Source organism: Syngnathus leptorhynchus, chromosome 17 (assembly GCF_054491065.1).
Source record: "Syngnathus leptorhynchus isolate UIUO chromosome 17, UIUO_Slep, whole genome shotgun sequence".
Lineage (NCBI taxonomy): Eukaryota > Metazoa > Chordata > Actinopteri > Syngnathiformes > Syngnathidae > Syngnathus > Syngnathus leptorhynchus.
Window position 1 is genome coordinate 6086406 of NC_141211.1, and position 22853 is coordinate 6109258.

At 44.5% G+C, this 22853-nt stretch overlaps 1 protein-coding gene across 5 annotated transcripts in view; it reads left to right on the forward strand.

Annotated features, from left to right (window-relative positions):
- cpeb4b (cytoplasmic polyadenylation element binding protein 4b) overlaps positions 1–22853 on the forward strand; it is a 40705-nt gene that overhangs the window by 9867 nt on the left and 7985 nt on the right. For 2 of the 5 annotated variants that reach the window (XM_085935138.1, XM_085935139.1), the window contains 4 exons: positions 6023–6159; positions 10794–12021; positions 19147–19237; positions 21758–21808. In XM_085935138.1, coding sequence (XP_085791264.1) covers positions 10843–12021; positions 19147–19237; positions 21758–21808 — 1321 coding nt within the window. In that variant the 5' untranslated portion in view covers positions 6023–6159; positions 10794–10842. Of the gene's footprint in view, positions 1–3560; positions 3579–6022; positions 6160–9498; positions 9946–10793; positions 12022–19146; positions 19238–21757; positions 21809–22853 lie in introns of those variants that run through there. The other 3 variants (XM_085935140.1, XM_085935137.1, XM_085935141.1) reach the window with 3 other exon arrangements.

The following is a 22853-nucleotide window of genomic DNA, read 5'->3' on the forward strand; positions in this document are numbered from 1 at the left end:
TGAAATTGGTACCTGTAAATGGCTATGACTTGTGAGGTTCCCCATGGGTCAATCCTTGGACCCCAATTGTTCACTGTGCAGCCAATTTACAGCAAGTCAGGTCTCTCGTGTCTCAAGGCACCCCTGTACTATCTAGTGCCAATCTCCTCAAATAATTGAAAATTATTGTATTAGCTGGTTGTATTCATATTGATATTCAATCACAAAGAAAAGTGGGAGCAAATAATAGGATAGCTAAAGTGGATAAAGTAATGCCCGCAGTCTGTTTAATACGTCCTCTTTTAATTTTTGCCAACAAACTGGTATTCTGATCACATTTATCTGTAGTGCTGCACCATGGTGAGCTTTCCACCTTGAGGCTATTTTTACTTTGAAACAGTCTGCATTATTTATTCATCCAACCATAGAATACGACTGACCTATTTGTATTTTGTTCGGGTACCAAAAGCTCTCAAAAGTCTTTGTTATTTTCACCTCAATCAAACAACTTCTTCCTCTAGCCATTGTCTTTTTTTCCATATCCTTTTTTCCCTCCTTGACACCCAGGCACCGTTGGTTGCTATGGTGAGGGTGTGGGTGCAAAAATGGAGGACAGCGATTGTAAAAGTACCACAGACAGAAGGATGTGGGCTTGGCAAAAAAATAAAATAAAAAATGGGAAAAAAAGGCAGCAGCAAACCGACTGAAGATATCAAAGGTCAAGGTTCTTTCATCTTATTACCGGACCTTCAATAATCTAATACATGAAGTGGGCAAGCTAATAACAGCAGTGTCACATGTCTCATCTGTTGATGATTCAGCGCTGCCATCAAGTTTGTCTCCATGGAGCGTGACACCTCCGATGTAACCTCCACGTCAGCGCTTCACGTTGTCATGGTAATCCCATCATTTAGTTTTACCTTTAGAGAGAGGCACCAGACAGACCCTTTTTCGATCAGCGGCCATATTGGCTTTTAGAAAGTCCACCGTTGGGCCCTACTCAACGTTACAAAGAAACATCATGGAATGATGTATTCCAAGTATTTTGAAACAAGAGAGCGGTTGACAAGTTGATTTTTAGAGAAAGCAATAGCCATCACCTCTCTAGTTTGGTGTTTAGTGGAGGTAACAAAATGAAGATTGTTTCTGCGGTTTGGTCATCTCTAACAAAACGCTCCTTATGAACTGCTATAACAAAGGCTTCAAAGTGGGAGCAGGCATGGTCATTGGTTTATTGTCTTCACAGAGAGGTGGTACAAGAAACAACAATAGCGCATTGTGTGTGAGGGCTGAAATTTGGAAAGTGGTACGTTGCACTTTTTTTTCCAAGTGTTAGCAGCTGGCTCACCAGGGGAACTCTTCCAGTCCTCAAATTGGAGGAAAAAATTGTACATAAATACAATTGGTGCTTTTTTTGTGTACCTGCCCACAAATCGCATGTGAAATTAAATATAGCAAAATAAAAATCTTTTACCAGCTTGGATCTGAAAATGTGCCCGTGAGCGAGCCAACCGTGACATGATCAGCCAGGCTGCCTGAAGATCCGAAGCCACTTTTATACTTTTTATTTTTAAGACATTTACATCAGCAACGTAGTCATTTAGAAACACTCCTCATTGATACTCTTCTGCAAATGATCTTATCCATTGTTTCTAGTGCGTCTCGGTGCGTGTGTGAGTGCATCAATGCGCTCCTGTTTCTGCTGGCTAAATGGCTTCCTCCGACTTGGCAGAGCTCACTTTAGACCTAGCTGTGCATCTCAATGAGGCCTGCTGCAGTGTGAGTCAAAGCATGGCAATGCCGAGGGAGCATTCACGCCAGGGGCTAAGGTGTATTTAAGACGTATGTTTGGCATAATGTTTATCAGCTCAGAGGTCGTCCGTGGCTGTCCGTGTTGAAAAATAGCCCATTTTGGTCCCAAGTGGTCTGCATGGCCAATGTCATTATAGGTAATTACCAGGCTGAAAAAAAATGGCCACGGTGACTCAGTGTTTGTGAGATGTGGCAGTGAAAGTGTGCGTGCGAGTAGCTGTGTGTGATGGAAACTGGAATATTCCACAACACTGCGGTTTGTGTGTCCATGTCACATATGCTCTTAGTTGTCTGTAGTATGTGCAATCCAGAAAGATCCAGAGTTGTGTACTATCATGGTAAATATCAATTGACACTTCACTTGATTGTGAGTGTTGTGTACTGTGTCTAGTCACCGTGGGACGGTGGGAGACGTAATTTCGATCTCTTTGTGTGCCTTAACGTGAAGAAATTGACTATAAAGCGGACTTTGACGTATCTCGTCATTCGTGAAATGGTGTGATGGAGGCGCTAGCTGCTAGCTAGCTAGTCAGACTAAACGACTGGAGTCACTGCCACCATGCAGCTATCGCCTCTCAAGCATTGATTCAGTTTTTAACCCCCTTTACGGAAGAACATATGGTTCCTTGTCCCATATAAGAGTACACATGTGGCTTGTTATCTATTATTTATTAGCTCAGCAAATGACGGCTGTGTAAAACAAAATGGTGTGCCAAAGCGCAAAGCTGAGCAGAGTCTCAAAGCCACAAAAGGCACATGATGAACAGCTAACGCCGCATGCTACGTACGCACTACACTGATTCCCCCCCCCCTCCCCCCCGCGTGCGAACAAATTCCGAATAGATCGAGATGAACGCAGGATTCGAATGAATAGTGAACAGAGGTGAAGATGAGGTGGCTGCCGCGTCGAGGTGGCCGTGGTTGACTTGGCAACCGAATCTCTGGGGCTGCTGAGCTCGCAACACACTGATCTTGCATTCAATTTTGTGGGGAAACTTGTATATTTTTTGGCCTGTTAATATAATGTTGAGTAACTGTCAGAGTAAAGAGCAGTCGAGGAAATTATTAGCGTTTCAAATTTTGCATGTGTCCTGTGCCACGCCATTACAGGAAAGATCATAGAAGAAGTTGTTTATGGAAACTCTCAAATATTTAAAAATAGTGCTCATTATTTATGTTTATTTATATCATTCATATTTTGTTGCTTATTTAAAAAAATATCTAAAAATTGTATGATTGATTAGGTTTTTTTTTTTTTTAGTAGAGGTCATGTTGAGACTGCTGTCACAGGTTAAACAGCATTACTCAGCATATTTAAGATAAATGGAGGCTATGAAGCTGTACCCGCATTTCAGCTATACTATTATTATTCATAAGGATGTTCTTGTATGATGCAGCTTTTCGCTCCCAAGCCTCCTTCTCTTCCTCCTCCATCTCCCCTCCTCATCTTCCTCCTCTTCTTTCAACCCCCCCACCGCCTCCTTGACACCACCATCCTCATCCTCCTTTCCCTACGTGAGCCTTTCCTTCTTTCGTCTGCATTTTGTTGCGCATACATGACCCCGGGGAGATGGCGATGCAGTAGAACACATCTGACATATTCGATATGTCCTTGGCTACAATTTCAGGGAAAACTGCACCCGTTTGGCCCCTCGTGCTATCCATCAGAATGGAGATCGAGTTAGTAAGGAAGTGTGCGGCAGGAGGAAAAGCCATCACACCAATCAAACATCCAGCTCGGCTCCATCAAAGTCCTTATTGGAACATTGTTGGAGCCTAGCTTGCAGGTGTGTGTGTGTCTTTTTGTGTGCCTATGCGTGTGCACGCAGGCCTCTCTGATATCAGCGACTGCTCGTGTGTGTGTGTGTGTGCGTGTGTGCGTGCGCGTGCGTGCGTGTGTGTGTGTGTGTGTGTGTGTGTGTGTGTGTGTGTGTGTGTGTGTGTGTGTGTGTGTGTGTGTGTGTGAGCTTGTAAATGTTTGATGGGTTTTGATCCAACCATCTGTCCACTACTGCTGCATGGCTGAGACAAAAGGGAGCAATGATGCACAGAGGTCCGGTTACATGAAAGGCAGCCAATGACTGAAAAAGAATATCTCATGTTAGCATGTTCCCATATGAGCATCATCTTAAACATGATTATGTGTGACTTCTGCTCTGAGTTTTAAGAAGAGGAAGGTTATAGCAAATACAGAACAGCGGTGTTTTTGGATTCGAGCGACTTGCGAGCGCTAATTCAACTCGTGTCGCAATAAGCAGCAGTTTGGCAAAGAGTAAACAATTAAAAAAAATACTTCAAACTATTGAATGCCGTCCCCACTTCAAGTTTACTGTCAAGCCAAAGATAAAACAAACAGAATTACAGCCTGTGTGTATGTAAGAATGGCCTCGCTAGCTTAATGCTAACATACAATCGAAAAGGCCTTTGAAATGCTGACGATTAGCATTAGCGGTATCGATGCATTCCTGTACAACCGTACCTGGTGAAGTTTAGTGGATGATCACATATGCTAAACAGCCTTATATGGATTTTTAGGGGACTCTATTGATAGGGGACTGTATTGATAGGATGTCATGACATTTCAATGCATATATCACCTAGGCCTCACGCATGATTAGTGCCGAGCTTGTCGAGGCACATACGAGTCACGCTCCTCGTGTGTTTGTAGCATGCTGAGTGCGTGCAAGAAATACATGAGTGGGCTGGAGGTGTGGCCCCCTTGACAGTCAACACACCACCCCAACACCCCAACCTTGGTCCATCGCCATCTGACCGCATTGATCATGTCGGTGCTGTGCTTGAATCAATGTTTCTAAATAGCAAAAGGCCCAGAGTGTGAAGTCTTCAAACTGCAGTCAATAATCTCAAGCGACCACGGTGTGGCCCAGAAAGGTACATGCGGGGGTTGGAGGATCAATCCCTTACAAGGACCCCTCCCTCACTCCGTTTTTGTTGCTCGTCGCACACGAGAAAGGTCATTGTGCTTGACAATGCAGCTCGTGAGCAATCATCACCAGCAGCACCAAATAGGATTAATGAAATCCTGCGGAGCAGTGATGGTGAACCGGCAGCCTGTAGGCCACGTACAGTTTCATACAGATGAGCATGCCATTTGAAAAACAAACGAAACTTACTTTGGTATTGTGAAATCAAAGAATTGTCTGCTAGATTAATGCTAACATGAAAATGTCATTGACATGCTAACGATTAGCATTGATTGGGGCGGTTTTAGAACCCTTTAAAGGCAAAGTCGTGTCAAAATTTGTCTTGTTTAATCGCAGTATTCTGATTAATATTACCAACATAAAATAACAATCTCACAGGCATATATTCTTTATCCTCTACCAACATCATACTGAGTCATTCTTCATTTTTGTCTACATGGCGGTATGATACTACACTAACGAATTGAATTGCAGCATTAATTCATGATATACAAGCTCTTTAATTCTTTCACATTCTATTTTGGCATATTAGGAGATGTCATTTTGACTGTCATGCACACACGCATCGAGCGCTGCGGGAGGTGCAGCTGCGTGCTCTGATAAGCGACGCTAGCAGCTCCACCTCAAGGTTAACGTGATCTTTCAACACCATTAGCCGAACAGTCAACATATCACATACAGCTACATGCATACATATGCATGATGTCTTGATAAACACACGAACATGACACACATTTCATCAGACACACAAACACACGAGTAACACTTTAAGGAGGACCGTGCATTATTGATGAGACCACATGCTCCGTACATTTATTGGGGTGGTGGGCGGCTCCGGTCCGCTTGACTCAGCATTCCTCTGCTGATTGGTCTTTTTTTTTTTTTCCTTTTGGCCTATGTCAGCATTTTGCATGTGTGTGAGGGCGTGCCTGCGTGTGTGTGTTTATCAGCGGACACACACAGGAAAAAGACAACAATGGCAAGACAAACCCAGACACACAGATAGATGGTTGGATAGGCAGATGGTTTGGCAGGTGGAGAATTTCTTTTTTCACATATTGTTTTGATTTGAAGATAGAAAGTATGTATATTACCTTTTAAGATCTATGATAGAGATATGTGATATACAATGGTTGTGAAAAGTCTAATTGTTTCAAATCAGTCAAAAAAGACTTCTGCAGAAAAGCAAAAAAAAAAAAAAAGCATCTTTTAACAGTAGAGGTGTGTAAACTTTTTCTAAACACTGTACATAATCACTGTACATTTATGTCCTTTTCCAAATGCAGAGAGGCGCTCATCAAAAAGCCAAGTGGGACACGACCAAATTTGGGAATGTTGACGTGGAGTTGCCCATCCAGCTGCTGCGGCTCCTTCCAGTCTGTCAGCCAGCCAGACTCATCAGCCGTGGACAAGTGCCCAGAAGGTAAATGAAACCACTCCTGTGTTTCAGGCACAATACCTCGATTGATTTCACACAGCGCAGTCTTGAATTATAAACACACACGCACCTACCGACATATGCAAATCAAGTGTCTGTCATCCAAGATAGTCAGGATGCTACTACGTAAAAAACATGAACTATACGTATCTTTATTATATATAAGTCATCGCAAATAACGAATGCTAGTAGGCCAAACTGGAATCACCATGGCAACAAGAAATCCTCACATTGCAGTGACACATCTACAGCACGAGATGCCCCGGGAATGTGGCAAAAAGACATAGTTGGAGACAATCCTACTTTTTTTTTTTTTTTTGATCGCTTGCATACCCTTGACCCAATTTCCACACATCAGACAAAATAAGCACTTTGTGCAGTTCTTTGGTAGAAAATGATCAGCCAAATCCAATGAATGCTATTTTCCAATGCAGCTCATACAGTCTTAAAGACCTTGTACAGAGAATTCAGCTATTATTGTGACAAGGACAAATCCAGTTAGATCGCAAGCTAGCTAGCTGGTGGCTAGCGCTTATTGTGGCAATGTGGAAAGCCCCACGCCGGAGTTAAAGCTCGCAGGGATAGTTCTATTTGATTGACAGTTGAACATTGAGCAAGGTGCATGCACCCGCCACACCCGCGACATTTGGGAGTGGAGTCAATGGCTTGATTTGCTATAATTTTCAGTCCTCTTCTTTTTAAAGACTTTTTTTTTTAATCATTCAAATTTGGCAGGATTGTTAACACTTTTCTGTGATGTGTCTGATTTACAAAACATTTTTAGTCTCATTTTACAGGGACTTTAAGTAAATACCGACAATATTTCTTCAGGTTGACCTTTTCTACATGCTATCAGAGCTGCTAACTGACAAAAGTATTTGCCGTTTTTTTTTTTTTTTTTTTTCCTTTTTTTCAACCCATATCCAAACATTGTATTTGGAAATATTTGGTTAGGACGTGCACGCAGGTACACACACATACGATATGTACGCACACACACACATGCATACAGATAGAGACCCCCAGCTGCTGTGTTCATGTAATTTATTACCCCTCCTGAACCCAGTGGAGTCATGAAATCACCCCGGTCTTTGTGACACACACACACACACACACACACACACACACACACACACACACACACACACACACACACACACAGAGTCCCTGAGTCTTCCTCAAACAGTGGTCCCGGCCCGCTACACTCGACTCGAGACCTCTTTGGGTTAATTAGAATGCCATCCCAAGGGAGAGAACACCAGGTCGGAATAATGTACTGGAAAGATGAATGCGTGTAAAAGGTCTTCTAGTCTGGTAGGAAAATGGAACACAGAAGGCTGCAGTGCTTTGATAGCAATCCTGACCAACTATATTGTCAAAATATATTTGAAGGATATGAATATAAGGATAAAGTCAAAAATTCTTAGTGAGTAAAATTGTAATTTTCGGTCACACAAAAAGTAGTTTGTATTCTGTATGTGGCACCTCAAAACCCGATATATAGGGTCGCAGTTTTCTCTGTAGACATGCAACTATGACTTGCCAACTGTCATTTTCTCGAGATGGTTGGGCCATGCGGTTTGGTACACGGCGTGCCAAAGTCTATTAATGGGACGTCATTCAGCTCTGCAGCCATGAGAACTATCCGGTATTCACACCCAACCAATTGCTGTTAGGTCAAGCGGTTCCCCACATGCTAACTTCCAAATCATTTGGGATCAGGGAAGAACATGCTAACATGCTAAGAAAACGATTACGATTGAAATATTGTTGTGCATATACAACACATGTGCACGAAGGGTTTGTCGTCTCGCACACTGGGAGCAATCGGGCCTTAATTATGCCTAAGGTAGAGGCAATGAATTTTTTAATAGATTCGATGTTTTATTCATAGCACCTATCCAATCTTGGATATGGCAGAGTGCACGAGGGACTGCGGTCAAGAAGCGAGCACCTTGCAATATCTGTCATGCACGCAAATGTGGGTGATTTTATAGTTGGCTCTGTATGGACAATGTGTGTTTGTTTTGAGTGAGTTAAAAGAGGGATGGGTGTTGTTTCCTGACAGAGACCAGTAAGACCAGTTCTGCTGTCCTAGAAATACATTTCCTCCCATAGACACGGTGAGAGGAACACCCTGCTAAATGTTCACGATGAAACCCATTAAAAATAATTAATCTCAAATTCTCGGCAGAGGCGGCTCGTAATTAGTTGCATTTATTCCACTACATTTACTCAAGTTACTTATTGACAGTACTTATCAGGGTAGTTTTACTACTGGATTACACCGGCTAACCCTGCCAATACGCACTCATCTTTTCTGTACACATTTATTAATGCAGTACACAATGCTTTGTTTAATTTATCACCCTCTCCCAGCTGGATCAGAGGTAACTTGATTTATTAGGTAGCCATTTGTAGTGGAGGGTCGCTGAGACTGACAAGAGTCAAAGCTTTGCGATGACCTCCAGGTGATAATGACCAAACAGCGGGGGTAGATAAAAGGACATGGCGAGGGTGGACGTGTGGAAAACGACGGGCCACTCAAAGAAAAACTCCTGATCAGTTAGCCCAGGTTGTCTTAATAACGTGTATGACGTCAACTATATTCCGTGATACTTATCTATGCATGGTACAAATCTCAGTGCAGCTTTGCTTACCTATTGGCTTTGGCAGTAATAAAGTGATCCCTTGTGACATAAGTCACCCAAATTTCACGCTTTGAGATATGAGCAGTTGATCAGCTAATGCTAACAAACAATGAGAAAACTTCAAAGGCACGTGACCTAACAATTAGCATCGGTGTAACAGTGTTCCCATATTTGCAATGAATATTGGAACACAAATAGTGCTGCAACACAGCCATATATTCTTTATCCTCTGAGAAGAACTGATTTTACTGACAAACTGAGAAGCTGAGAGAGGGGTTAAAACATCCAGGACAGTATATAATTGAAGGAGAAAGTGTTAGAAAAAACTGTTTATTATTCATAGTTGTATTTAATTAATTCATTCATTAAATTTCTGATAATTGTCATTATTGGATGTTTTTACAGTGTTAGTGTAATATTATAGAGTGCTATAGCACAACAATGTAAATCAACATGACTGTCTAGTGTGAAGATATATTTATTGGTAGAAAACAGGTCACGCTGGAAAAAAAAAAAAGACGTCCATCTGATCATTTGTCCTCTGCGCATCATAGCTGTATTGTTCCTGTGAGAAGTTTAAAGGGTGGTAGGCGGAGTCAGGACACGACTGCTGGTTCTGCGGCCAATCAAACACCGAGGTGTGGCTCGAAAGGGCGTGGTCTGGGCTAAGGAGGCGGAGCTAGAAGCGGAAGTGTGTTTCGGCTGATCCCTCACTGTCATTCGGCCACGGTCGGCTTCAGGAGAAGGGGGGCAAGCCAAAGCTCACTCACACACAAGGACTCAGGCTGGATAAAAATACTGAAGCCAAGCTTAAAATGAAACCGACCGAATAAGGCTCGCGACACTTACCGCACCCGAGCGCATTTGACGAGTTGCCAAGGAAGCCCCTTCGGATGACACGGTCCACATTTGAGGCAAAGCGGTGTCATTGAGCAGGCAGGACACGTCAAGAGAAGGGAGGAGAGAGAGAAAAAAAGCTGACCGACTGCACTGTACGACTCAAGCTATTAAATCGCCTCCACCGGCCTTAAGACATCCTTTCAAGGACACCAGCCTGCTGTCAAGCCGACGGAAGGTTCCCGACAAAGACGTCGCCGAGGTCGGAGGTGGTGATCACAAGGTGAAGGGGGGGAAATATAGACGTTTTATATTAGCGAGCTAGCGGCTCGTGCTAGCAGTTAATGGCTAGCTTGCTATGGCTAGTAACCGATATTAGCTACTTGGCTAACTAGTTTTTACCGGTTACCTGTCGCCTCACAGTCTTTTCTTTTTGTCTGTCGTCTTTGTCGTATATAGAAAAGCGCACAAGACGCATCTTTATGGTGCGTATTTCGTGAAACGCTCGCGTATTGCTCCTCGCCGATGAAAGCGCAGAGACTCTTGACAGCTGTCAAACAAGGTCGTGCGGTTTTTTTTGTGTGTGTGTTTTGTGGAACATTCCTTCCCCCTGCCCCCTCGACGTCAATTAGTCTTTAAAACGTCACGTCACGCCGTTTGTGTGTTGTCTTCTTTTTTTGGCCCCACGCCGCGCACAAATCCATGGCGTGTCAGTCGCTTTTTGCGTCAAGTCCAAACGTCTCCGAAATAGCGATCGTGTACCCCGGCCCTTCGTCACATCACAGCACGTATGGCTTACACGCATTTGAGGGGGTGCTGCCGGCGACTCAGCTGTCCGTGGACGAGTTGGGCAGCGTCACGCGGTTATAATTAGACCGGTGGACATGTCCAACGTTAACCGTGTGCTTTGCCCACAGCTTGGACTAACACTGGTGTTCACTGCTCGAGAATGGGGTCATTAGGGAGGGAGTTGATTAGCATTTTTCTAGGAAATCTGTGAATGGATAAAACGGGTCCAATAGAGGAAAAGATCATTTCTGCTCTGTAAATGCCAGTCCCTAAATTAGTTCATGTGTATTGGTTGCTAATAACTGCGTGACAAGCTATCGTGTCTGTGCGCTCTCTCAACAGGACCAAACGATCACGGGATACTATTTGTGTGTGTGGGGGGAGCAAACAAATGGGGGATTACGGGTTCGGAGTCCTGGTTCAAAACAACACTGGCAACAAGTCTGCGTTCCCGGTCCGAATCCACCCGCATCTGCAGCCCCCACACCACCACCAAAATGTGTCGCAGAGCCCCGCTGCGTTTATAAACAGCACCGCCGCCGCCGCGGGGAATGGCACCACCGCGGGCTCTCCCTGGCTCTTCCCTGCCTCGGCCACTCACGGGAGCGTGCAAGACGAAATCATGGGCGGGCCCGAGAAGCCCAAAGTGCAGCAGCAACAAGAAATGCAAGAAACGCAAGAAAAGCAGCTGTCACCCGGGAGTCACCAGGAGGGCGGTGGCGGCGGAATAATTTCAGAACTGGAAAAAGGCCGGTCGGAGGACGGCAAGACGGACAGCGGCTCGCCTGATGGAAGCACCGGGAAAGAGAAGCAGATCCGCCTGGAGTCTCCCGTTCTGACGGGCTTTGATTACCAGGAGACATCCGGCCTGGGCGGCCCGGTCCAGTCCAATACCACTTTGTCGTCGCTCACCAGCTTCAACAACTGGTCGGCGGCCATCCCGCCGGCGCCGTCGACCATCATCAACGAGGACGTCAGCTTTTTCAACCCGGCCTCCGCCAACAATGGCACGCTGCTGTTCCAGAACTTCTCCCATCATGTTAGCCCAGGCTTCGGCGGCAACTTCTCCCCTCAGATAGGACCGGCCGCCGCCCTTTCGCAGCACCACCCGGCCCCGCCGCCACACCCCCACTTCCAGCACCCCCACAACCAACACCAGCAGCACCGACGCTCGCCTGCCTCCCCGCACCCTCCTCCGCCCTTTCCGCACAGGAATCCGCCCTTCAACCAGTTGCCACATTTGTCCAACAGCCTGAGCAAGCCCCCGTCCCCATGGGGCCCGGCCAACTACCAGAGCCCCTCTCCCTCCCCAGGTTCCTCCACCTCCTGGAGTCCAGGCGGCGGCTACGGAAGCGGCGGCGGTGGCTGGGGAGGCTCTCAGGGCCGAGATTATCGCCGAGGTCTCAACGGCGGCATGACGCCCATCAACTCCATCTCGCCACTGAAGAAGACCTTCCTCAACAACCACGTGGCATCCCAGAAGTACCCTCGCAACAATCCCGCTGGCTTCAACCCCAAGTCCTGGATGGATGACGGTGTCAGCCGCAGTGATAACATCTTCCCTTTCCAGGTATGTGATACTCTTTATTGCGGGGTCTGACGTACGACATTTCGTGGTCACAACGGAGTTAGAAAATACATTATTACAATTTTTTATTTTAATGGCTGAGTTTTTCCATACAAATGGTTACTAATTGTTACAGTTTGAGGTTACAATTGTTTTTATAAAGATATTTGCTATATTTGTCATGCTAATATTTCAGCGTAATGCAGGTATGGCTGTTTCCGGGTTCTGCGGAACTCTAAACCAAAGACCCCCCCTGTACATACTGTACGTTCCATTCATCCGCTTTCCTTCGTGGCGTCACGGGCTGGAGGCTAATCCTACCTGGCTTAGGGTCAGCTATGTGAACCTCGACACTACAAATACATTCCCATGAATACGTTTATGCTGTTTAATTGACATCTACCGCTAATGTCTATCTATGCAAAACATAATTAAACAACAGACCACCCTTTACTATTAATTCATCACTGTAAAGGTGATATTGCTGCTATTTTAGACGTGGGGGCTCGCAGGTGGGCATGGATTTACAAGGCCCTCCTCTTGACGCGTGAGCTTATAAATCAGTATTTTTTTTTTTTGCTTGCTTTGCTGCACGTCTGTGATGATGACTAATGTGTTCGTGTCACTGCAACATTGCAGTGTGCCACATGTGCGTGCCGAGGGGGTTGGGGTGGGTGGGGTAGGGGGCTGGTATCAAGGATGGAGTGAAGGTTGCAGAAAAAGAAGATGAGAGGTTTCAAATCGCAAAAACAGCAATTGTTGATTTGCGTCAAACAAAAGAATAGTGTCGCTGTGGGTGGGGAACTCTGCGCAAGGTCTCAATATCTTACACCCTGAAATGGAGCCTAATGATTTTCTTCGATCGCCTGTTTATTAATGAACCAGGATGTGTCTGTCTGCCAGAACGCTACCGACAAAATGGCCTCGTGACGCATTCAATCTGATTTGTAATAGCTGGGATCCGAGCGTGCAAATAATTGCGTTACCGCATGAGGAAAAAGGCCTGACGGGAAAAGGGTAAAGGGAGCACGGAGCTAAATTCATTGTATTGACCCAGCTGGAGATTGATTGTGTAGGTCATCACAAGGGGGGGGGGGGGGGGGGGGGTGGCATGCAGGCGAGGGATACCGGCTACCGTAGGCTCAGCTCGACCTCATGACCTTCCCTAAGTACTGTACGCAGCCTCTGCCCTTTTTGCTTTTGTGTGTTCTTTTCCTCCATGCATGCAAATAAATTTGTCATTCACATATTTGGATGCATTCAAATCAATATCGTTTGATGTTCTTAGAATGTGCGCAGTGACTTCCTTTGTTGATTTAGCTGCCAGCAGCCTACACTAATTGGTCTTAAAGACCACCATCTGGCGCAAGTCGAATTGTATTCAAATGTAATTATACACGTAGCGTTGTAACCCCCGGCCGATTCGTGAGTGAACTTGCCTCGCAAATTTTTGTCTATAAAATACGTAACTGTCATCCTCTTCCAAGGCGCCATGTTAGCGGAGGAATAGTTAGCATCGGCTTTCGCGTGCACAAAAGGATGATGAAAGATTCCAAAATTGTAACATTTCTTTATCGGTTTCGTGTACTTTGTGTTCTTTGTCTTTGTTTTTTGACGTTACAATAGAAGGGAACCTGTGATTGCGAAGACCAAAAGTGGAACTTATTGTGACAGCGGTTCACATGTCTCTGGTTGCGCAGAACAATACGGCTATAATGACAGGAAGCTAACATCAGTAATAAGGGAAATTGTATTTGCCGGGCTTTTAAAGAGGCAAAATCATAGTTTGGAAACAGATTGTGTGTGTTGGCCTTTGAGATTGCGCTGTATTTGTTGCGCACCCCTGTAGTAATGCGTGATGACTCACAGCGTACCCTGGGCCAAACTGTAAGGACATTGTTATGACATGTCTCAACATGCCCGTGGCCTATCTTATTTTATTGTCCAGAACCAGAAATTATACAAGTAAAACCCACTAACAGTATGAAGAACACATAATGCAGTAGTTGTGTTGGTTTTCCATCTTGCCACCCTTCCCTCGGACGTATGAAGAAGCGCGATTGTTGTCACATGTACTCAACAGCCAGTACTTGCCATAAATTCCTGCATGTCCTACGGTTTTGCTGCCACCCCCCTTGGTAGCCTACCTGACCAGAAATTATTTAGCTTGGTCAGTCTAATTTTTTTATATGACAAAAAGGAGATTTTTCACTGGGTTGTTTAGATGTTTGTGTTATCTGCATGTCTGTATCAAGCCGACCGAATGAGGAAGTGTCGCCACACCGCTTTTCTCTCCCTTGAGACGTTTCCGTTTTTGCATCAAGTGAGCAGATCCACCATTTTGTACGAAGATTTCCGATGGGTTTGTTTTTGGATTCTTTTTGTTTGGGGAGTCCATATGTTTGTTCGTGTCCGTTCATCCCAAAGTAACAGGAAGAGCCACGCAGGGCACGCCATGTTCCAGCACTGTAGCACAGGCTGCAGTAAGCGGGGATGCTGCTGTATTAGAGCAGCTTTAGTATTCGGGCTGGGCTGATGGCCAGCTCGCAGCACTCATGCTAACAGCTAACCGGCCATTCCGTCATTGCAGAGCTTTGCTTCTCTCTCCTTCAAAATGTGACTTATTTTGTAAAAATCTCACCTAATTCTTTTCTCCCAGCACCTCCCTCCTTTAATCCTCAAGGTCAAAGATATGCTCTTGTGTCAGGTGTTGTGGAGTCACCGTAAGCCAAGACAGGATGTTGTCTTAAGAGAACCACCTGGACAAATGTTAAAGCGCTGTTTGTAAAGAGTTGACATCAGCTATTGTGCATTTGCAACCCTCATTCATCCCCTGCTCAACTCACAATTGTTAGGAAGGATGTCCAATCAATATAAAAGGTTGTTGAGCAATTAGAAAAGACCAAATTAGATGGACTAAACAGTTTTGTTTGGTCAGGGGTCAGATAAACTTTAATGCCAATCAGGACCTATTTCATTTTTTATAGTTCTCAGTCCTAAGTGCTATGCTAAATTTATGCAAAAATAAAATACGCAAAAAAAAACCTAATGATAATAAAAGTTCAAATTAAATTTGAACAGTTCCCCTTGTGCCAATCTTGTTTCCGACTGTAGTCTGCTTCCATATAAGGAGAAGCTTAGCCGTTATCTTAGTGGAACTGACAAGTGGGTAGATTTTTTTTCTTTTGGAAGAATGTACAAAAAACGTCAGTCTGATTTTAAAATAGTTATTTTGTGTAACAACATTCAACTTATACAGTTGTAGTCCTAACAAACGTTTTATGTCAGCTAGCCGGGCATTGGCTATCAAGCAAGCTTCTAGCACTAGCAGCTAATAGCAACAGGTGACTCCCGTGTTCCTTAGCAGCTAACTAACCACTTGGCACCTAGCTTGCAGCGAACAAACAGTTGTGCCTGGAGCATGAAGACATTGATGATTTTGTGTGACTATTGCGGCATATTTTACTTTAAAAATGTCTCATCCTGCTCATTTGTTTATAACCAGTTGTCAGCTGGCACTACTGGCAAACAGTAACTGGTAACTCCCATGCCTGAAGCATAGTGGTGCTTTGAGGCATATTTTTGGACTAAAACCAAATTGTCTTACTTTTGAGGCATGTGGTACATCTCCCGTTATCTCTTGAATGAACTGGGAGTTATGTCAAACGCACATTGTAGTTTTTCTCGACACATCGAACCAATTAAACCACCGTCTCACTTCCTGATTGAAACTACATTCAGTAGAAGCAGGGTGTGGGTTGAACACCCCCCCCCCCCCCCAAAAAAAGAAACGTTCATTAGAGACAGCTTATCATCCTTTGCCCATGACATGTGCATGCAAATTCTCGTGCACGTCTCTACATGCACTAATTCTGACTGAGCCATTAAGCTGCAGAAGCCCGAGGTTTCAGTCATTACCCCTGCTCTTTGTCACGTTGGTGCTAAATGAGAGAAATGTTTTTAAACTAATGAGGGGCCCAAGCGGGGCTGCACACAGCATACACCGTTGCCATCATACAGCTTTGTTGCGTCCTTCACACACCCTTGACACATACTCTGAAAGTGTGCGTGTGTGTGTGCACGTGCACATCTACTGCTGCATAGGCCCAACGTGGCTTCATGTGTCCGAACAAGACAATGCAGTTGACTATATTGAAGAAAGGGTCTTCTGCTACGTCGACCACAGTCCATTACATGATATTGGTTGACATTTAATTGATTTACAAAAGTGATTTCCCCGTCCACTCATCTATTTTCTATGCTGCTTATCCTCATTAGGGTCAAGCAGGGTTGTGGTCGGCTGGAGCCTATCCCAGATGACTTTAGGCTAGAGGTGGGCCGCACGCTGGACTGGTTGCCAGCCAACCCCAGGGCACATTTTGACAAACAGCCTTTTACACTCACCAATTGACAAGTTAGTCTTCAATGGCTCTGACATGCATGTTTTTGTCGTGCATAGCGTGCAAGCTAGTGGCTAGCGGGAGATGCTAACACAGCAGTCTGTCTACCTCTTTGTCAAATGACGGAAACAGTCATAATATGTTCAAATCAGGTCCAGTTAGTCAATTAATCCTATCAAGCCCCCCCCCTCACCCTAAAAAATGAAACCTACCAGTGTCAATGCAGTTCTATGGCTTAACTGCAGACTTCTGGCATTCATCTCCTATCATCTTAAAACACATGCAAATGCCGAACAAAAGTACTTGAAGGTAGCTCTGTATTAAGTTCAGATGCTTGCATACAATGAAGTCATTTCGGCGTAATCCCCTCAGTAATCCCCAAGCAACGAAGCGTTCTGTTTCTCTTATTGCACCTCGGGTGCACACATGCGCAACAATTCCAACATTCAGCTAACAACTGCTAATAAGTTGTTTCTGACAGTTTGGCTTATTTCATGTCGCAGCGGGGCTTTGAAATATTTTGGCTTGCCGCAGCCATATTCACAAGCATCAAAAGATCAGACCGCTTCCCCTTCCTGCCCTCCTGGTAAGGCAGGCAGAGAGAAAAGACCTTTCCTTTGCCTTGTACTCTTTCCATCTCTCCATCATCCCCTTCTTTCATCTACCTCTGCCTTCTCGGCTTCGGCCTTCCTTTCCCTCCTTGTTGTCGACGACGTGATTAGGAACACAATGATGAGAGGTGAAAGGGGCAACTTCCCGGCATTTTACACGGAGACGTAGAGGTCTGACAAATCTGCTCAGTCCAACCTAAACGGCGCAATGGCGTCTTCAGTTTACTACAGTTGTTTTTCCAAAGACATAAACTATCACTAACCTGCTATGCTAACACAGAAGTCCTAATTACAGTAAATATTTGTTTTTGCACATCCTAAACGAACGACGTCAGTCAGCCCATCCTGCATGCAATGAACTCGTTTGTGGAGCGGCGTGAGAGTACATGGTGGGCACGCCCAGTCACCGCGAGACAGTCAACCATTACCATGAATTTTAACCATAACCACGTTGACATTTACACAGTTACAAAAACCACGCTGCCTTCTGTGAAGTCTGGCGAGTGAACCACTACACCACCATGTGGTGGTAGAGCGAAATCGGAGGGTTGGCAGTTCGAAGTCACGTGTCGTCGTGTCCTTGGGCAAGACACCTTGCCTCAGGGACTACAAATGAAAAAGAGCCCCTTGGCTAATTTTGGTGCAGCTACAGAAATGTTCATTTATGTACATTGTCCCTGTCAAATAAACAAATCAAAATAAAATAAATGAATAAATCAGTGACACTGGAATCATTTCTACTTTTACAATTCATTCACTTATACTTCAAAAATGAAACAACTTAGGTTACACATTAAAAATCAAGCTCCATCTAATGTACAATCTTGTTTTGGATTTTCTTGTCGTTCGCCGTGCGATATCTCCTGACCCCAAAGTCCAATAAAGGTGCCATAGTGAGCTGCATTTGAAAAACAAAATAGTATGACTGTTTTGTTTTCTGTTTTCAAAATGTGACATTGTGACTACTGCTGGGAATTCTTTTTAACCGGCTTTGATCTCGAGTCATCCAACCAATCTCTCTTGCTGATAAGATGATAGAATGTAACAGAATAAAATACGTCAAAATAAAACAGAAAGACCCGCGGTCGTGTGTGTGTGTGTGTGTGTTTTTTTTTTTTTTGTGACCACTCCAACATATGACCTCGCATATAGTTGCTGGTCTAGTACTGAACTGTGAGCTTTTCTTCGCGAGGTGCCTTTGCTCTGCTCTCGCATTGTCCCGTGTAGAATGTGGCGCCACTGACGTGTGAGCGGCACCAATTTGAGAACATAGCAACAATGTGGTGACCTTGCAGATTACTTGCTATTTGGTCAACTTCATGAAATGTCATCATCGCTAAGATACTGTTGTTGATTGCACAGTCATGCTTTACTTTGACTAGTCATGTCTAACACACCAACGATTTAGAAAACTATTTCATAAATCAAGAAAATAGAAATCTGAAAGAAATAATTCCAAATAGAAATAATTCTTGCAAGTAAAAATGTAAACCTGTTGAGACTGGTTCAGATAAGCAGCCAGCACAGATTCCGACTAACCCCATTCCTGATAATAGGGAACGCCACTAATTTATTAGTTAGAACCAACCAGTCAAACCATCATGACTAAGCAATTTCTAGTCACCTCACTGAAAATTGACATTTACAAGTCACAGAGCTTTTTTTTTATGCCTTTTGATAGAGTCGAAAGTCAAGTCTTATCAATGTTTACCTTGACTACACTAAATTTTCATGATATGTGTTTTTATTATGCCAAAGACGGAAGAAAATGTCAAGCAAATGTTTGCCTGTTTGATTGATGGTCATTAAAATCCATTCCAGTATTTTGTGTGATGGTCATTAAAATTCATTCCAGTATTTGTGTTTGAGGAAATCCTTGCTTGGAGTTTGTTCCTTCATGTTTTGAACATGTGCACATATTTGTGTGCTCATGCGTACACAAAGAACAATTCTCACTATGGTTGGTATGCGATTGTTTAAAGTTCCAAAGCCGTCGCCTTGCAACTGTCTCCGCTCCTTTTACAGCTAACCTAAGACAATATTTTACAACATGACGTTAACGACGCTTTTATACTTTTTGTCCTTCACTTAAGGTGTTCCTTCTTTCTCTTGTTTAGGAGCGCACCAGGTCGTTTGACAGCTTCAACATGAACACTTTGGAGAGCTCCCTGATCGACATCATGCGGGCCGAGCAGGACAACCTGAAAGGTAAACACAGTCAGTGACCTGACGACAAGCCGTCATTGTGATGTCAGACGTAATCGACACTATATCCCCGGAAACCATGAGACATACAAAGGACCCACAAAAAGTCTACATGCGTGAAATGAACAGGAAGTCGGCTATTTTGAGCAAAAGCAAGGGCTCATACTTTGATGAAAGCGACCCATCGAAAATTGGGAAAGATTAAATTCTAACCGACTTGAGTTATTGATTACCAAAGAGCAACCAATGAATGTTACGCAACACAGCAGAAATAGGTTACTGCATGTAGCACACTTTTTATTTTCCTCTTGGAAATGACCGGAATTGCATATGACCAGGACAAGGCCGCTATTGATTTTTGGCCAGATACATGTTGTAATGAGTTCACGTATTGATAATTAGTTGTCAAGACATTAGTGCCGTAGGGCACAAAGCTTAATCCTCAAAAATACTGCACAATCAGGTTTTTCCTGCTAGGTCATCACTCCTGAATGAAATAGAGCGTTTCTTCTCGAGCTAATTGGTAGGCACAAATTTCAATCATAGTCCCCAGCAACCATAAAGCCCAAGTGTGCCCCCCCCCCCCCCCCCCCCCCCACACACACACACACTTGAACAATGCTGAAATGAGCTCCACAAGACGTTACACCTCTTATTTATTTTGGCCTCATACTCACCATGCTCAGTGAGCTCCAGCTGTGCTCTTAATGTTGTGCTGTCAAAGCTTTCGTAAATCTTGCCTTAACAATGTGAGGACACCTTTTTGTCCGCTTTGGCACAGATGGATCGCCTTAAAGCTCGTACAAAATGTTGACGTCCAACCGCCATAATAATCATGTGAGCCGTCAGCGCGCTTGTGCTCGTCCATATTTGCTTAATAGTTGTCATCAAAACAGTGTGGGCAGGAAGTGTTGGATTTCGAGGTCAACCGGCTTTGAGGTCCCTCTCTCCAAAGTGATTTTGTGTTTGGTTAGGAATGCAGCAGAAGCACATTTGCTCTCATTTGATGGCCTCTGTTATCTTGAGGCATCCTCATCTCATTTTCTCGACGACAGTGGCTCTTTCTCTGCTGCTTTCACATGATGCATCACGCCAGATCCAGCCTCACCGCCTCATGTTCTGCAAACTGTTGCTCAATTTGTTTCGCCTTTGCCGCAATTACATCTACAATTTTACGACGTCTGGAAAGCTTAAAGTTCATTTAAACTACTGAGACTTTTCTCGAAAAGTGCCGTGCTCTCTCCCCTTGCAAAGCAAATTGCGGACGTCATGTATTATTACCCCAACATTTGTCACTCGGATCATAATTGTGAGCAAAGGTTGAGAAATAAAAAAAAAAAAAAACGAGACAAAATGTGGGGCTGTATTTTCGTGGCTTTGCATAGCTTCCAGCATTGTCTTGACTGACAGAAAGGATCCCTCTGTTCTGCCGTCTTGCCACGCATCCACGCACGCATGCCCGCAGATATACACTAACATGTTTGTGTGCGTGTATTTCAACATGTAAAAGCAGCGGCACTTCAGGAGGGTTCACGAGACGAGCATACCCCACCCTTTTGACGCGCGAGTCTTTTTTTGTGCTCGACTGCATGCTTCTCATGATACAGTTGTACTCGCGTGTTTGTTTCATACAGGGGTTAATTCTTTTTCGCATATAGTTGAGCTTCAACAGGTTGGACTGGGGTTAAAAGAAACCTCAGTTTTGGTGACATCCGTCGAAACTGAGGGCGCTGTGTCCTGATGTAGATTTGGTTTTATGCGCAGCAGCTCTTGCATACAGCCGGGCGCCTTAACCGCACTGTGGGGGAGGGGCCTCCGCACTTGCATGTGACAGAGGCGTCGGAATGCACCAATCACAGGGCATTCGCTGTCCGCACAACAATGCTTGTATTATTTCAGCCTTTTCATCTCATTATCCCCCACCAGTGTAGAAAGCAGGGCTTGCATAACTTTGAAGCTTGTTTGGCATCAGAACGGGCGCATTTTGAGTGGTGTTTGTGGGCCTGGCAAGTGGGACATAGGTGGCGATGAGCAAGAGGGGGGGGGGGGGGGTAGAGGGAGACATGTTGTTGTCCCACAGATGTAGGCTGTAATGAGGTTGATATGGAAGTAACTGTCGGTGTGCTCGGAACCACCGCAGCCAAAGTGTAGGCACGCCTAATGAACGCTCAGAAAGCAACCGTTTTCCAATGGGCAACTTGAGGACAAATTGTGCTTTTTCTACTGGAAAGCTTTCCTTCAAATTGGAACATAATTTGTTTAGTAAAACTGCTGGTTGTATTCGAAAGTGAATTCATTAATTCCGGGATCAAATTAATGCCATCATGTCATCTTTTAACAACAATACAGACCATTCTGTGAATGAATTTTCAGACTTGGCACTGTTCTGGTTAGCTTCAAGTGCCAATCTATCAACCAATACAGTTTTGACACTGGCTCAACGTTTAAACGTGTCATAATCAGCGCTCATAAGGGGGTTATGATGTAAAATATGACGTCTCGAATGTGTGTCTCCCTGTGCAGGTCGTCTGGGGTTCCCTCACCCAGGCGGGGACAACCCGCTGCCCCTTAATGGTACGTATGTTGACCCACCTCAGGTTTTGGTTTTCATGGGTGTGTCGACATTTGAAATGAGTCCTTCCAATATTCCCGGGTGATCCAAATGTCACTTGACAGCAAGGCCCACCATGCAGATCTAAAAACAGCACCTCAGATAAACCCATCAAAAACATTGAAGCCACAAATGCTCACATCTAAAAACTGACACGACCCCTGATAGGACAATATTTGTCACTTAAACTATGTTGAAAACCTAAAAGGTCAAATAAAAGCCAAGTCATGATGTGTCATGCAGCAGTTGAATATTTAGCAACCTCCACACTAAATGTCTGGTCACGTGGTCCGGAGCTGTCATGGAGCCCTGAGACAGATGGTGCCACCGGATAGGCAGACCTTGCAGTCTATGACCCCCTCCACCCCCTTTGCAGCATTTTTTTTTTTTTTTTTTTTGCTTCTGCATCTTTCCAATCTATTTTTCCCCTCCTGCACACGCTCATCTTTTTATAGAACTCGTTTCAATCTGCTTCCTTCTTTTTGCTCTCTCAGGCTGTGCTTGTCTCACTCCCTCCCTCCGACTTCTTTGACCTTCCCCCAGAGTTAATGTCCATCTGGGTTGGGAAGTTCACTGTTGGAGCCGAGAGATTAGCGCTCGTGTGTATCCCGGCCGGCCTCTTCATCCTCTCTCGGTCGCTACTCGTTTTAGATGGCTCGGTGCTGCAATCTCTGCGGCGTTACACGACGCTATTGTCCTTTCAAAACGTATCTGATAAGCGCCATTTTGTCCCTCGAGCTCTGGAGACGCATGAGTCACGTACCAAGCATCAACTTGATAACGATGACATCTTTCAGTGAAACCTTCACTGCCAGTCAAAGATTTGGACATGAGAAACCATGTTGAAACTTTGTACTGCTCGTGTCAACAGATTCCAACGAAAATGTTCTGGAAAACCTTCCTCGTCTGTTCCTGTGGGGGTTTTTTTGTGTGCACTTTCTGTGATTCCTTCAGATCCCACAAGATGGCGCCAAAGCTTTGGCTGATAGAAAATTAGTCATTGGTGTT